Below are 16,990 nucleotides of genomic sequence, written 5' to 3'. Positions count from 1 at the left end.
AAGCCATTCCCCGTGTGTCGTGTACACGCCGTGCAACGTATTCGCAATCGAAAACAGTGAAGTTGGACTTGCGAACAAACAGACTAAGGAACAGACCTCTGGAACTGAACTCGTTTGTAAGTGGAGGAGTCCCTGTACAGCTCAGTGGGCCTTGCCTGGTTAAACAAACACTTCTTTAAAGAAGTTTTTGTGTTACTAAACTGATTTTAGTTTACAGAGTACACCTTCACTCACCTGGCTGACCCGTTTCAGGATCTCAGATCCGATTCCCAGACCTAGCGGAGGGCGGCACAACAACAACATCATCATCATCATCACAACGCAGACGCGACATCACACCGTAGACACAGCAGCATATTTAAAAAAGAAAAATGTACATCTCATTCTTTTCCACGCCCCTTCCTTCTCAGACTCCATCTCATCGGCTGTTTTCCTTGAACCAGTACTGTAGGAACTTGTTCAGGAGGCAAGGAGCCGATTTCCACATTCAGTGTCTCAGCAGCAGCAGCAGCAGCAGAGCCAGGCTCTGCTTGAGCCAACGCTGGCGAAACTGCCCAGATGTTTACAGGAAAGGAGCCGGTTTCCACGTCGAGTGTCTCATCAGCAGTCCAGATGTGTATAGGCAAGGAGCCGGTTTCCACGTCGAGTGTCTCATCACGGACTCGTCACGACGACGGACTCCTCACGACGACCGCGGACTCGTCACCTGATGACGGACTCGTCACCTGATCATGGACTCGTCACGACGACCACGGACTCGTCAAGATCACCGCGGACTCGTCACGATCACCACGGACTCGTCACGATCACCACGGACTCGTCACGATCACCGCGGACTCGTCACGACAACCACGGACTCGTCAAGATCACCGCGGACTCGTCACGATCACCACGGACTCGTCACGACGGCCACGGACTCGTCACGATCACCGCGGACTCGTCACGATCATCACGGACTCGTCACGACAACCACGGACTCGTCACCATCACCACGGACTTGTCACGACAACCACGGACTCGTCACCATCACCACGGACTCGTCACGATCACCACGGACTCGTCACGACGACGGACGCTCGTGCCTGCCTCTGCGTGAAGCCACAACAGCGGAGCCATTCCCTTCTCGCCTGGCGACGGACGCAGTAGTCGGTAGCAGAACTTCCTTCCGCAAGTTTTCCTACCCGCTACTGCGTGGACTTCACCGAAAGAACCACAGCGGATCGAATCCTCCGGTTGCAAAAGCTTCAAATCGAGATTTAAACAATTCAGAGAGCCGCGTAGCCCAATCAGTGGGATGCGGGCCTCGTGGCCCGCTACAGTAACGAGGATGAGTTGATATTGGGGCTCTGCGTGCGTGGTCCGACCTCGGTATTCCTTCATCACGAAGAAGTCCTCCAGGCAGATGTTCCTGCCGCTCCAAGGGTCGTAGGTGAAGTAAAACATCGCAAAGCCGACGACTCTCACGGGGCCTGGGGGGCACGGAGACAGCACGGGGCCGGGAGGGGGGGGCATCGTCACCGCAGTCACCACCATCATCACCACCACCATCACCACCACCACCGTCACCACCACCACCGTCACCACCACCACCGTCACCACCACCACCGTCACCACCACCACCGTCACCACCACCACCGTCATCGCCGCCACCACCACAGTCACCACAGTCACCACCAGCGCAGTCACCGCCACCGCAGTCACCACCACAGTCACCACCACAGTCACCACCACAGTCACCACCACAGTCACCACCACAGTCACCACCACCACCACACTCACCACCACCACCACAGTCACCACTACAGTCACCACCACAGTCACCACCACAGTCACCACCACAGTCACCACCACAGTCACCACCACAGTCACCACCACCACCACCGACACCACCACCACCACCACCGTCACCACCACCACCATCACCTCGACCACAAGCGAGCACCGTACCTGGTGTAGCGGGGTGTAGTAAACATCGCTGTCTTTGTGTGTGTGTGTGTATGTACGTGCGTGTGTGTATGTATGTGTGTGTGTATGTACGTGTGCGTGTGTGTGTATGTACGTGTGCGTGTGTGTGTATGTACGTGTGCGTGCGTGTGTGCGTGTGTGTGTGTACGTGTGTATGTACGTGTGTGTGTACGTGTGCGTGTGTGCGTGTGTGCGTGTGTGTGTGTACGTGTGTGTACGTGTGCGTGCGTGTGTGTGTATGTGTGTGTACGTGTGCGTGCGTGTGTGTGTACGTGTGCGTGTGTGTGTGTATGTACGTGCGTGTGTGCGTGTGTGTACGTGTGTGTACGTGTGCGTGTACGTGTGCACGTGTGTGTACGTGTGTGTGTACGTGTGCGTGTGTGCGTGTGTGTGTGTATGTGCATGTGTGTGTACATGTGCGTGTGCGTGTGTGTGTGTGTGTATGTACGTGTGCGTGCGTGTGTGTGTGTGTATGTACGTGTGTGTGTACGTGTGCGTGTGTGCGTGTGCGTGTGTATGTGCATGTGTGTGTACATGTGCGTGTGCGTGTGTGTGTGTGTGTATGTACGTGTGCGTGCGTGTGTGTGTGTATGTACGTGTGCGTGCGTGTGTGTGTGTGTATGTACGTGTGTGTGTACGTGTGCGTGTGTGTGTGTGTACGTGTGCGTGCGTGTGTGTACGTGTGTGTGTACGTGTGTGCGTGCGTGCGTGCCTCACCGTTGGCGGGGCCGTCCGGAGCGACGGCCTCGGCCACCAGGCACTGGTAGAACGCGTGGCCTCCAAAGCCATCGTCACGCAGCTCTGCGTCACGCACAGACAAAGGTCCCCCGTGTAGCCTCAACAGACTTTCAGCAGACTCTCAGCAGCAGCAGCAGCAGCAGCGCCTACGAAGGCTACCAGCAGCTGTGGCTACACACGCAGAGGGGGTGGCTGGCCAGCACCACCACCACCACCACCGCCACCACCGCCACCACCACTACCACCACCTCCACGCCCGACGGCCTTCGTCTCTCCCCCAGTGGCGACGTTCACTGCACCACCGCAAGCAGGTTACTCATCTGAGGCCGAGCCGACCTAAGGGCATGGGGCCCAGGACCGCTTCAGATCGTCGCCGCCGACGGCGTCGGCCGCGAGCGGGAGCCCAACTCGGCCCGCCGGCTGCGTGGCGCCAACCCGCCGCCCGGCACCAAGACAAAGGCCCCCCCCCCCCCCCCCCCCCCCCCGCGTAGCCTCGAAAACAGCCCGCAAAGCGGGGGCAAGTGCCGCCGGCCAACACCGGAGTGAAAATGTTGTCGCTTGGACCGCCGGCCGGCGCCGGCGGCTAGCGCGAAGGGTGACGCGGGAAGCGTCGCTACGCGAGCCCAGCGCTGGTTTACTGGCAGAGAAGGGGGGGGGTAGAGGGGGTGAAACTTCAGCTTGCAGCTTGCAGCAGCCAGATTCTTTGGTCGCTTCCGGCCGAAGGTCACGCACATCACACGCCTTGGGAATCGCGCAGCGGGGATTCGCTCCGGCTACGCGTTCCGTAATCCAGAGCGCCCGTGCATCTGTGATCAAGTGACGCTCGGCGGTACAACAGCGTGCGGGCACGTACCGCCGCACGCGCCAGCAAGCCTCCCGGCTCGCTTGCCAAATTAGTGTTCACTTAATCGAAAATAAAAAATTTTGGCTCGCCTTGCAAAACGCTCGCAGGCCAAGTCGCCCGCAATCTTGAGGTTTCGCTGTGTCGTCAGAGAGCGTTTTTTTGTTGTTTTGTACTTTGACCACAGGTGCATTGTGGGTAATGCACCACGTGATTCCTTGTAAAAAAAAGGTTTCAGTTTTGTTGCCAGAAAAAAGGGGAAAACCCTCTAATTATTATTATTATTGTTGTTTGGTAGTGGCAAAGGTCTAATGATGTAGATGTTCACCCCGAGGCCCTCATTACTCTGATAGTGGCGTTGTCTTTGAGCTGTGCGACGCCTTTTGGGGTCATCTGGTCTAACACCAATTGGGGTCGAGGCTCAAAAGAAAGCCGTCTCTGGTGTGGACCAATCAGATTCAAGGACAACGCCGCATATATTATCATAGTCTTATTTTTTTGTTTGCATTTTGACTGCAGGTATTGTGGTTAATGCAGTGACGTGAATCCTTGTCAACAAAAAAAGGTTTCAGTTCTGTTGCCAGAAAAAAGGGGGATAAAAAAAAACCCTATTTATTACGGTAGGTCACGTGCTCGAGCAGAGAGTGGCATGGTAAAAGTTATATTTAACAAAAAAACTTTGTTAAAAACACGCTCTCATGGGGTGTACCGTACGAGTAATGGCAGAACTCCACGACCCCAGGAAGTGGCGCCCCGACGCTTGGTCACAACGCAAGGGGCCCGTGGTGATTCACAGCCAACGTCAGTTGACCGTGGGCAATTAGACCCAAGCCGAAACATGACGTGTAAAAAAAAAGATTGTTTAAAAAAAATATAGATATTTTTTTATATCTGTACCATATGGAGATCCACCCCGGTACAGCTATTGAAGGCTTCACGAACTACGTGGTCAAAATAGACGTTAAATAATGTGGGAGGCAGAGGACATCCCTGTCGCACCCCGAGGTGTACAGGGGAATGGCTCGGACTCCCGGCCACGTAGTTTTACCCGGGCCCGCTCACATTTCATCATGAAGGTCCTTCATGATCGTGAGCAGAGGGTCGGGGACTCCGAAAGCACGAAGAACTAACCCAGAGCCCTGGCCTACAGCATTGTCATCAGTGTGACACAAGCATAACCAAGTTTCCAGTCCAGTCGGGAAGTGGGTTAAAATTTCGCTACAGGTTTTGAGGCGACAACAACGACGACGACAGACGGCCGGAGTGAGCGGGAGCTCGGGGCTGTCGCCTGGAGTGGCGTCCCCTCGCCCTGCCGCTGGGGTCACCGCCGCCGCCGCCGCCGCCGCCGCAATCACCGTCCCGGCGTCGGCAGTCGGGCAGTCCGTGCCAGCAGTCCCGACTGCGAGCCGGACTATCGAGACGCCTCCAACCCGCAGTGCCTCCGAGTTGGTCACTGACACCAGCGACGGCTCGGCCACGTTCTGCCGACGTGACAAAGCCCCTCGCCAATTGGCCGTGTCGGGCGGCGGCAGCGGCGGCGGCGGGTTGAAACGGCGCAGCATTTTATACATTCCTGCGATCCAACGCCGAAAATATGAAACCTGGATGCGGGCGAAAGTGGTCGTCAACCTACTCACTGGTTTTTTCGGCAAAGTCACGTGTGTGGAAATGCCATAAAATTATATGAAGACAAATCAATCGACTCGCAACACAGGCGATCTTCATCGGGTGTGTTAACAAAAATAAATCTCGGAGGTAAATACAAACAAGAAGACGAGAGGACGAGAATTCAACAAACCTAAGAAAAAATTCCGTGATGCACAACCAAGTCAGGCCAACAACACAGCTAGACACTTACGGTATTTCTACACACGTGACTGTACCGGAAAATAAACAATGAGTAATTTATGCAGTCACGAAAGCTTTACTTCTTTGGTTGTCAACCGTCGGCCTCCCTTGCGCTCAAACCCTCGCCCGGCCCGACCTTTCACCCTTTGAATCTCCCCTCCCGATGGATTTGAAGCCGCCGGCAATCTCCGCCGTCGTTGGTAGGCCTCATGGCACCACAGAAGGAGGCCTCGGTCGACTCCCCGACCGGTCCGTTCGCACCTGCGCCCCTGCGGCGCCAGGTGGTCTGGCGCCTCGGTCATTACGCAGAGAAAACTGTGGGTCTCTGCGGGTCTCTGCGGGTCTCTGCGGGTCTCTGCGGGTCTCTGCGGGTCTCTGCGGGTCTCTGCGGGTCTCTGCGGGTCTCTGCGGGTCTCTGCGGGTCTCTGCGGGTCTCTGCGGGTCTCTGCGGGTCTCTGCGGGTCTCTGCGGGTCTCTGCGGGTCTCTGCGGGTCTCTGCGGGTCTCTGCGGGTCTCTGCGGGTCTCTGCGGGTCTCTGCGGGTCTCTGCGGGTCTCTGCGGGTCTCTGCGGGTCTCTGCGGGTCTCTATTAATCCCCGACTCCTGTATGTCTCTGTGGGTCTCTGTGGGTCTCTGTGGGTCTCTGTGGGTCTCTGTGGGTCTCTGTGGGTCTCTGTGGGTCTCTGTGGGTCTCTGTGGGTCTCTGTGGGTCTCTGTGGGTCTCTGTGGGTCTCTGTGGGTCTCTGTGGGTCTCTGTGGGTCTCTGTGGGTCTCTGTGGGTCTCTGTGGGTCTCTGTGGGTCTCTGTGGGTCTCTGTGGGTCTCTGTGGGTCTCTGTGGGTCTCTGTGGGTCTCTGTGGGTCTCTGTGGGTCTCTGTGGGTCTCTGTGGGTCTCTATTAATCCCCGACTCCTGTATCTCTCTGTGGGTCTCTGCGGGTCTCTATTAATCCCCGACTCCTGTATCTCTCTGTGGGTCTCTGTGGGTCTCTATTAATCCCCGACTCCTGTATCTCTCTGTGGGTCTCTGCGGGTCTCTGTGGGTCTCTATTAATCCCCGACTCCTGTATGTCTCTGTGGGTCTCTGCGGGTCTCTGTGGGTCTCTATTAATCCCCGACTCCTGTATCTCTCTGTGGGTCTCTGTGGGTCTCTGTGGGTCTCTATTAATCCCCGACTCCTGTATCTCTCTGTGGGTCTCTGTGGGTCTCTATTAATCCCCGACTCCTGTATCTCTCTGCGGGTCTCTGTGGGTCTCTATTAATCCCCGACTCCTGTATGTCTCTGTGGGTCTCTGTGGGTCTCTATTAATCCCCGACTCCTGTATCTCTCTGTGGGTCTCTGTGGGTCTCTGTGGGTCTCTGTGGGTCTCTGTGGGTCTCTGTGGGTCTCTGTGGGTCTCTGTGGGTCTCTATTAATCTCCGACTCCTGTATCTCTCTGTGGGTCTCTGTGGGTCTCTATTAATCTCCGACTCCTGTATCTCTCTGTGGGTCTCTGTGGGTCGCTGTGGGTCTCTGTGGGTCTCTATTAATCCCCGACTCCTGTATCTCTCTGTGGGTCTCTGCGGGTCTCTGCGGGTCTCTGTGGGTCTCTGTGGGTCTCTGTGGGTCTCTGCTAATCCCCGACTCCTGTATCTCTCTGTGGGTCTCTGCGGGTCTCTGTGGGTCTCTATTAATCCCCGACTCCTGTATCTCTCTGTGGGTCTCTGTGGGTCTCTGTGGGTCTCTGTGGGTCTCTATTAATCCCCGACTCCTGTATCTCTGTGGGTCTCTGCGGGTCTCTGTGGGTCTCTATTAATCCCCGACTCCTGTATCTCTCTGTGGGTCTCTGTGGGTCTCTGTGGGTCTCTATTAATCTCCGACTCCTGTATCTCTCTGTGGGTCTCTGTGGGTCTCTGTGGGTCTCTGTGGGTCTCTGTGGGTCTCTGTGGGTCTCTGTGGGTCTCTGTGGGTCTCTGTGGGTCTCTATTAATCCCCGACTCCTGTATGTCTCTGTGGGTCTCTGTGGGTCTCTGTGGGTCTCTATTAATCCCCGACTCCTGTATCTCTCTGCGGGTCTCTGCGGGTCTCTGTGGGTCTCTATTAATCCCCGACTCCTGTATCTCTCTGTGGGTCTCTGTGGGTCTCTATTAATCCCCGACTCCTGTATGTCTCTGTGGGTCTCTGCGGGTCTCTATTAATCCCCGACTCCTGTATCTCTCTGTGGGTCTCTATGTTAACCTGTGGGTCTCTTCTGATGTCAGGAAGCCACCTACAGCTAGCTATGATGCCACTTTCAAATCGGCGTTTAGATTGACAAACTCATTTATTTACAACCGCTTGTTGTCGTTGCTGTTGTTGTGTAGCTTGTTGTTGTTGTGTAGCCTGTCGTTCCCCCCCCCACCCCGCACCCCAGATTAACGCGACTGACCTCGTACGGTGCTAAAGAAGTTCGCACAGACAATCATCATCGCACGCACGACGGGCACACGTCCACCGAGGCTCACCGCACCTTGCTCCGTGATGTGAACTTCATCACCGAGCTTCTCGTACATGGCCAGTTCCTGACGACACCACACAGACACAGACACACAGACGCACAGACGCACACAGACAGACGCAAACGCACAGACACGCACAGACACACAGACGCACAGACACACACACACACACATGCGTGTAAACAAATCTCCCCCAGGTAGCCCACACTTGCACGTGACAAAGGCCAGGCAACGGGCACACCACACCAACCACATACACCACACCACCAACCACACCACCCACACCACACCTACCACACCACACCTACCACACCCACCACACCAACCACACCACACCAACCACACCACACCAACCACACCACACCAACCACACCACACCTACCACACCACACCTACCACACCACACCTACCACACCACACCTACCACACCACACCAACCACATACACCACACACACCACACCCACCACACCACCCACACCCACCACACCAACCACACCACACCAACCACACCAACCACACCACACCAACCACACCAGCCGCCTGCCGAGTGGCAATGTGTACTGTGTAGTGTAATGTGTAGTTAATAGTATAGTGGTGTATAGTAGTGTACTGTGTAGTGTAATGTGTAGTTAATAGTATAGTGGTGTATAGTAGTGTACTGTGTAGTGTAATGTGTAGTTTTATAGTATAGTGGTGTATAGTAGTGTACTGTGTAGTGTAATGTGTAGTTAATAGTATAGTGGTGTATAGTGGTGTATAGTAGTGTACTGTATAGTGGTGTATAGCAGTGTAATGTATAGTGGTGTATAGTAGTGTACTGTATAGCAGTGTATAGTGGTGCATAGTAGTGTAGTGTATAGTAGTGTAGTGTGTATAGTAGTGTAGTGTGTATAGTAGTGTAGTGTATAGTAGTGTAGTGTATAGTGGTGTAGTGTATAGTGGTGTAGTGTATAGTGGTGTAGTGTATAGTGGTGTAGTGTATAGTGGTGTAGTGTATAGTGGTGTAGTGTGAGACCCGCAGAGACCCATGGAAACCCACAGGGTCGAGATCGAACCCATTGCCTCCTGTACACCAGGCGAGGTAGTCAACATCTCACCCACTCACTCAGATATCGTCAGGGGTCGAGATGGAACCCACGACCTCCTGCACACCAGGCGAGGTAGTCAACATCTCACCCACTCACTCAGACATCGCCAGGGGTCGGGATGGAACCCACGACCTCCTGCGTACCAAGCGAGATAGTTAACATCTCCTAGTCATCGTGATTATGATGATGAGGAGAGAGACACTCAGATTCCACATATATAGCAGCAGCAGCAGGCATCGTCAGATTCGGGATGGAACCCACGACCTCCTGCGTACCAGGCGAGGTAGTCAACATCTCCTAGCCACCGTGGCGAACACGTAGCGAAACCACCTCCTGGTTTCACAATGGCCCTGGGGGTCTTGGCTTCAAAGGCTCCCCAGGCAAGTGAACAGCGAAGTGCCGTTGGGTCCGGGACACCAAATGCCGATGCCAGTCCCTGCCTCGGAACATGCTGGCCAGTTCCACCAGCGTTAGTTCAAGCTGCTGCTGCTGATGAGACACTGCATGTGGAAAACCGGCTCCTTGCCAATAGACCTGATGGGATGCTGCTGCTGATGATGCTGCCGATGATGGAAGATGATGCCGATGCAGATGCTGCTGATGATGAGGATGCTGCTGATGAGGGTGATGATGCTGCTGCCGGATGCTGATGATACTGCTGATGATACTGCTGTCGGACGAGGATGCTGATGATGCTGCTGATGACGCTGCCGGACGAGGATGATGATGATGATGCTGCCGAACGAGGATGATGATGCTGATGATACTGCTGATGACACTGCCGGACGAGGATGATGATGATGCTGATGATACTGCTGACACTGCCGGACGAGGATGATGATGATACTGCTGATGATACTGCTGATGACACTGCTGGACGAGGATGATGATGATACTGCTGATGACACTGCCGGACGAGGATGATGATGATACTGCTGATGACACTGCCGGACGAGGATGATGATGATACTGCTGATGACACTGCTGGACGAGGATGATGATGATGATGATGATGCTGATGACACTGACGGACGAGGATGATGATGATACTGCTGATGATACTGCCGGATGAGGATGATGATGATACTGCTGATGACACTGCCGGAGGAGGATGATACTGCATATGATGATGCTGACGGACGAGGATGATGATGATGATACTGATGATGACACTGCCGGACGAGGATGATGATGATACTGCTGATGACACTGCCGGAGGAGGATGATGATGATACTGCTGATGATGATGATGCTGCCGGACGAGGATGATGATGATGATGATACTGATGATGATGCTGACGGACGAGGATGATGATGATACTGCTGATGACACTGCCGGAGGAGGATGATGATGATACTGCTGATGATGATGCTGACGGACGAGGATGATGATGATGATGATACTGATGATGACACTGCCGGACGAGGATGATGATGCTGCCGCTCCCGCCTGGTGCGGACTTTGTGTGGATTTCGATTCAAGGCGTTTCCGTCCGGTGACTCAACTCGGCGGTCCGCTCCTCGCTCCTCCACCAACATCCACTACCACTCACACGAACCCTCCCGGGGCAAAGACCGCGGTCAACTTTGTAGCACCAACTATGTGTGTGTGCGTGTGTGTGTGTATGTGTGTACGTGTATGTGTGTGTATGTGTATGTGTGTGTATGTGTGCGTGTGTGCGTGTATGTGTGTGTGTGCATGTGCGTGTATGTGCATGTGTGTGTATGTGCATGCGTGCGTATGTGCATGTGTGCATGTGTGTGCATGTGTGTGTGTGCATGTGTGTGTGTGCATGTGTGTGTGTGTGCGTGTGTGTATGTGTGCATGTGTGTGTATGTGTGCATGTGTGTATGTATGTGTGTGCATGTGTGTGTGCATGCATGTATGTGTGTGGCCTCAAGGTGCACATCGCCTGGCACAAGCGTCGTGGTGATGTCACCGCCACTTAGTGGCGAATGGCGGTTGTTGTTGTGTATGTATGTGTGTGAGTGCGAGTCTGCGTGTGTGTGTATGTGTCCGGCAAAACAACCCCCTACCTCATTGTGGTGCCGGAGGGGCAACGCTGTCGTGGGCAGTGCCGTGGGGGGAAGGCCAATTCCAATTGGCCTTTCCCCTCGGGACAACTGTAGCCACAGGCGTCTATGACGTCTCCTGGCCAAACCCCAATTGGCGGAGCCAGGAGATTGAATCTTTACCCTTGGGGCTCCTCCAGAAACAAAAAGCTACTACGGATGGCCACGTGGAATGTTCGAACGCTCACTGCGGAGGAGAGGCTGCCATTCCTCCGTCGGGTGCTGGACCGGTACCACCTGGGTCTCTGTGGCATTCAGGAGGTTCGGTGGACCAGCTCTGGCTTTTGCCACCATGACAGTCCTCTACTTGGGGCAAGAGACTACCAAACAACAGGGTGTGGCTCTTCTTTTGAACAAAAAAGAATGAAGGGGGGCGTGGCAGCGTGGCGGTGAGGTGTGGGAAGCTGTAAGCCCCAGGATACTTTGGGCTCGCCTTCCCATCAACCGGAGGCGAGGAGTGGTGGCCGTGGTTACTTATGCCCGCACCGAAGACGAACCTCCGTGGAGGGATGCAGGCAAAGCTGATGAGTCAGATGCCTTCTATGACCTCCTGTCACAGGTGCTGGCTAAAGTGGCACCTCGGGATAGAGTCATCATGTTGGGTGACTTCAATGCCCGAGTTGGTCATGATGCTGGCACCTGGTCTGGAGTGATTAGAAGGCATGGGCCAGATCAGCTCAATAAGAACGGTAGGAGGCTGCTAGATTTTTGTGCAGCCCATCAGCTTGTAATTACCAACACGCTGGTCCGGCATCGGCGCATCCACTCAACATCGTGGATGCATGCCGAGTCCAAGCATCTGCTGAACTACATAGTGACGGATCAGCGGATGCGAGCCCATGTCCTTGACACCAGGACCTACCGTGGAGCTGATCTGCCCTCTGACCATCGACTTGTCATCCGTAAGATGCGCCTGCCATTCTTCCACTCCGGTGGTGGGTGTACACCCAGGACCCCATTCAAACCTAAGGTGCAGCTGGGGTCGGCATCGTCCCCGACTCCTCCTGATGTCGAGGGTAAATGGACGAGGTTTAGGACTGTGACTCATGCAGCTGCAATTGCTGCTTTGGGTACGCGGTCCAGACCTCCCCAGAGACCCTGGCTGACAGAGGAGGTGTTCAGGATTGTTGAGAAAAAGCGACAGGCCCACTGTCATCGGCTACAGAATCCCACGTCAGAGAATGATGAGGCTTACCGCAGCCTTCGCTCGGAGGTTCACCACACACAGCGGCAGCTCACCATACACAGCTCACCACACACAGCTCACCACACACAGCTCACCAGACACAGCAGCTCACCACACACAGCTCACCACACACAGCTCACCACACACAGCTCACCACACACAGCTCACCACACACAGCTCACCACACACAGCTCACCACACACAGCGACAACTCATCAGACACAGCTCACCAGACACAGCTCACCACACACAGCAGCAGCTCACCAGACACAGCTCACCAGACACAGCGACAACTCATCAGACACAACTCACCAGACACAACTCACCAGACACAACTCACCAGACACAACTCACCAGACACAACTCACCAGACACAACTCACCAGACACAGCTCACCACACACAGCTCACCACACACAGCTCACCACACACAGCTCACCAGACACAGCTCACCAGACACAGCGACAACTCACCAGACACAGCTCACCACACACAGCTCACCAGACACAACTCACCAGACACAACTCACCAGACACAACTCACCAGACACAACTCACCAGACACAACTCACCAGACACAACTCACCACACACAGCTCACCACACACAACTCACCACACACAGCTCACCACACACAGCTCACCACACACAGCTCACCACACACAGCTCACCACACACAGCGACAACTCACCAGACACAGCTCACCAGACACAACTCACCAGACACAACTCACCAGACACAACTCACCAGACACAACTCACCAGACACAACTCACCAGACACAACTCACCAGACACAGCTCACCAGACACAGCTCACCAGACACAACTCACCAGAAACAACTCACCAGACACAACTCACCAGACACAACTCACCAGACACAGCTCACCACACACAGCTCACCACACACAGCTCACCACACAGACACAGCTCACCACACACAGCTCACCACACAGACACAGCTCACCACACACAGCTCACCACACAGACACAGCTCACCAGACACAGCTCACCAGACACAGCTCACCAGACACAACTCACCAGACACAGCTCACCAGACACAGCTCACCAGACACAACTCACCAGACAGCAGCTCATCAGACACAGCTCACCAGACAGACACAGCAGCTCACCAGACAGCTCACCAGACAGCCGCTCACCAGACAGCCGCTCACCAGACAGCCAGACAGCCGCTCACCAGACAGCCGCTCACCAGACAGCCGCTCACCAGACAGCCGCTCACCAGACAGACACAGCTCACCAGACACAGCTCACCAGACACAGCTCACCAGACACAGCTGACCAGACACAGCTCACCAGACACAGCTCACCAGACACAGCTCACCACACAGACACAGCTCACCAGACAGACACAGCTCACCAGACAGACACAGCTCACCAGACAGACACAGCTCACCAGACAGACACAGCTCACCAGACAGACACAGCTCACCAGACAGCCGATCACCAGACAGCCGATCACCAGACAGACACAGCTCACCAGACAGACACAGCTCACCAGACAGACACAGCTCACCAGACACAGCTCACCAGACAGACACAGCTCACCAGACAGACACAGCTCACCAGACAGACACAGCTCACCAGACACAGCTCACCAGACAGACACAGCTCACCAGACACAGCTCACCAGACAGACACAGCTCGCCAGACACAGCTCACCAGACACAGCTCACCAGACAGACACAGCTCACCAGACACAGCTCACCAGACAGACACAGCTCACCAGACACAACTCACCAGACACAGCTCACCAGACACAGCTCACCAGACAGACACAGCTCACCAGACAGCCGCTCACCAGACACAGCTCACCAGACACAGCTCACCAGACACAGCTCACCAGACACAGCTCACCTGACAGACACAGCTCACCAGACAGACACAGCTCACCAGACACAGCTCACCAGACACAGCAGCTCACCAGACACAGCTCACCTGACAGACACAGCTCACCAGACAGACACAGCTCACCAGACACAGCTCACCAGACACAGCTCACCAGACACAGCTCACCTGACAGACACAGCTCACCAGACACAGCTCACCAGACACAGCTCACCTGACAGACACAGCTCACCAGACAGACACAGCTCACCAGACACAGCTCACCAGACACAGCTCACCTGACAGACACAGCTCACCAGACACAGCTCACCAGACACAGCTCACCAGACACAGCTCACCAGACACAGCAGCTCACCAAACAGACACAGCTCACCAGACACAGCTCACCAGACACAGCTCACCAGACAGCCGCTCACCTTGATGAGTCGCAGGATCTCACAGCAGTCATCGACGCAGGCCCTCCTGATGCTGAACTTGGACATCGCAGGTGGGCGATGGGCAGGGTACTCGGAGGGTACTCGGCTGGGTACTCGGCTGGGTACTCGGGGGGGGGGTACTCGGGGGGGACTCGGGGGGGACTCAGAAGTTCTCAGACCCAGGGGTAGACAGACCCAACTGGTACTCAGACCCAAGGATTCAGAGTCAACAGGTACTCAGACTCAACAGGTACTCAGTCTCAACAGGTACTCAGACTCAACAGGTACTCAGACTCAACAGGTACTCAGACCCAACAGGTACTCAGACTCAACAGGTACTCAGAGCCAACAGGTACTCAGATTCAAGTGGTACTCAGAGCCAACAGGTACTCAGATTCAAGTGGTACTCAGAGCCAACAGGTACTCAGATTCAAGTGGTACTCAGAGCCAACAGGTAGTGAGAGCCAACAGGTACTCAGACTCAAGTGGTACTGAGACCCAAGGATTCAGACCCAACAGGTACTCAGACTCAACAGGTACTCAGACCCAACAGGCACTCAGACCCAACAGGTACTCAGACTCAACAGGTACTCAGACCCAACAGGTACTCAGAGCCAACAGGTACTCAGACTCAACAGGTACTCAGACCCAACAGGCACTCAGACCCAACAGGTACTCAGACCCAACAGGCACTCAGACCCAACAGGTACTCAGGCTCAACAGGTACTCAGACCCAACAGGTACTCAGAGCCAACAGGTACTCAGAGCCAACAGGTACTCAGACCCAACAGGTACTCAGAGCCAACAGGTACTCAGAGCCAACAGGTACTCAGACTCAACAGGCACTCAGACTCCCGAGTCCGACAGGGATGGATCAGCGCCGCTAACCTCCGCAGGTGGACCAAACCGGTATCGCCGTCTTAATGCGTTCAAATGTAAGCGCTACTTCATATAAATTTAAGCGCTACTTTCGTATAAATTTAAGCGCTACTTCCGTATAAATTTAAGCGCCACTTCCGTTTAAATTTAAGCGCTACTTTCGTATAAATTTAAGCGCCACTTCCGTTTAAATTTAATCGCCAATTTCGTTAAAATTTAAGCGCCAATTTCCGTTTAAATTTAAGCGCCAACTTCTCCTAGAGACGAAGGCTCCCCAACCACACGGGGAGGTAACGGCGAATCGCCGCCGCTTCTCCACCCTTGCCGCTGTTGTTGTTTGGCATTCGTGTTTACTAACGGGGCCAACTCCGATGCTCTCTCACCAAACGCGTTGGCGGGGATTTTTACTTCCTCGTTTGGGGGTTAACCGTCACGGCGCTTTTTATTAAACCCGCTACTGCCGTTGTTACAATCGCCACTATTACTACCGCTGCTGCGTATGATGACGACGACAATGTTGTTGATGTTGTTGTTGTTGTCGTCGTTGATGTTATTGATGACGTTTTCGACACCAAAATTGCTGTCGCTGATGGGGCCGTGGACTCGAGAGAGACGCGGAGACTTCATTCGCAACGCGGAGTTTGAACTCCCCTAGGGCCGCTGATCCGGTGGACGTGGAGCGGGTGAAGTTACTGAAGGAGGGGGAGGGAGGGAGGGAGGGAGGAGCGGATTGGAGGAGTTGAGGATGAGCGGATTGAAGGATGCGGGATGAGCGGATTGAAGGATGGAGCGGATTGAAGGAGTTGAGGATGAGCGGATTGAAGGAGTTGTGGATGAGCGGATTGAAGGATGGAGGATGAGCGGATTGAAGGAGTTGACGATGAGCGGATTGAAGGAGGAAGTGGAAGTGGTGTTGAATGCGGGGCGAGGAGGGGGGTGGTGGTGCGGGAAACGAGATGCCGAGTGGACCGCGAAGACGACGATGGAGAGAAGACGAGGTGAGAGAGAGAGACGAGGTGAGAGAGAGAGACGAGGTGAGAGAGAGAGAGAGACGAGGTGAGAGAGAGCCGAGCCACAAGTTGAGTGAGTGTGAGTTGGGGGTGGGGGGTGGTGGTGGTGAGTGGCCGCACAGCCAAGCAGCGAGTGACAGCCTCCAACCGCGCTCCAGGCGATGTGAAGCCGCTCCCCCCCAAGCACGACGCTTTTATACCCCGGCGGGTTGGGTGCGGGGTGGGGGGCGCAAAAGGGGGGAAGGGTCTCCTCCCCACCCTCCCCCCGCCCCACGCGGATGAATTTCCCCGCTCCCATTGGTTCGCAACGCGAGGCGTGGGCGGGAGGCCACGGGCTTTAGCGCGTTCCCATTGGTGGGGGTGGTCGGGGGGTGAAGGCGGTGGGGGGGGGGCACCTTATGGAGGAGGTGAGCCGCGATGTTATTGGAGGGGGGAAGAAGTGGGCGGGGCCCAGGTGCTTAAGCGCGCTCCCATTGGTGGGGGTGGTCGAGGGGTGAAGGCGGTGGGGGGGCACCGTATGGAGGAGGTGAGCCGCGCTGTTATTGGAGAGGGGAATAAGTGGGCGGGGCCCACCGGCTGAAGCGCGCTCCCATTGGTGAGGGTGGTT

The 16,990-nt window shown here is 55.1% G+C and overlaps 1 protein-coding gene across 1 annotated transcript in view; it reads right to left on the bottom strand.

Annotated features, from left to right (window-relative positions):
• LOC142923232 (diamine acetyltransferase 1-like) overlaps positions 1-16,523 on the bottom strand; it is a 31,293-nt gene extending 14,770 nt beyond the window's left edge. The window contains exons 1-6 of the mRNA XM_076064171.1: positions 16,504-16,523; positions 14,495-16,065; positions 7,878-7,929; positions 2,683-2,766; positions 1,365-1,469; positions 235-275 (exon numbers count right to left, since the gene is read on the bottom strand). Coding sequence (XP_075920286.1) covers positions 235-275; positions 1,365-1,469; positions 2,683-2,766; positions 7,878-7,929; positions 14,495-14,560 — 348 coding nt within the window. The 5' untranslated portion in view covers positions 14,561-16,065; positions 16,504-16,523. The remainder of the gene's footprint in view (positions 1-234; positions 276-1,364; positions 1,470-2,682; positions 2,767-7,877; positions 7,930-14,494; positions 16,066-16,503) is intronic.
• Positions 16,524-16,990: the final 467 nt, after the last annotated feature.

The sequence above is a fragment of the Petromyzon marinus genome, unplaced genomic scaffold (genome assembly GCF_048934315.1).
Source record: "Petromyzon marinus isolate PM22_M1 ecotype Great Lakes invasive population unplaced genomic scaffold, UKy_Petmar_22M1.pri1.0 PM_Scaffold_347, whole genome shotgun sequence".
NCBI classification, from domain to species: Eukaryota; Metazoa; Chordata; class Hyperoartia; order Petromyzontiformes; family Petromyzontidae; genus Petromyzon; species Petromyzon marinus.
This window is presented reverse-complemented; position numbering and strand designations above follow the sequence as displayed.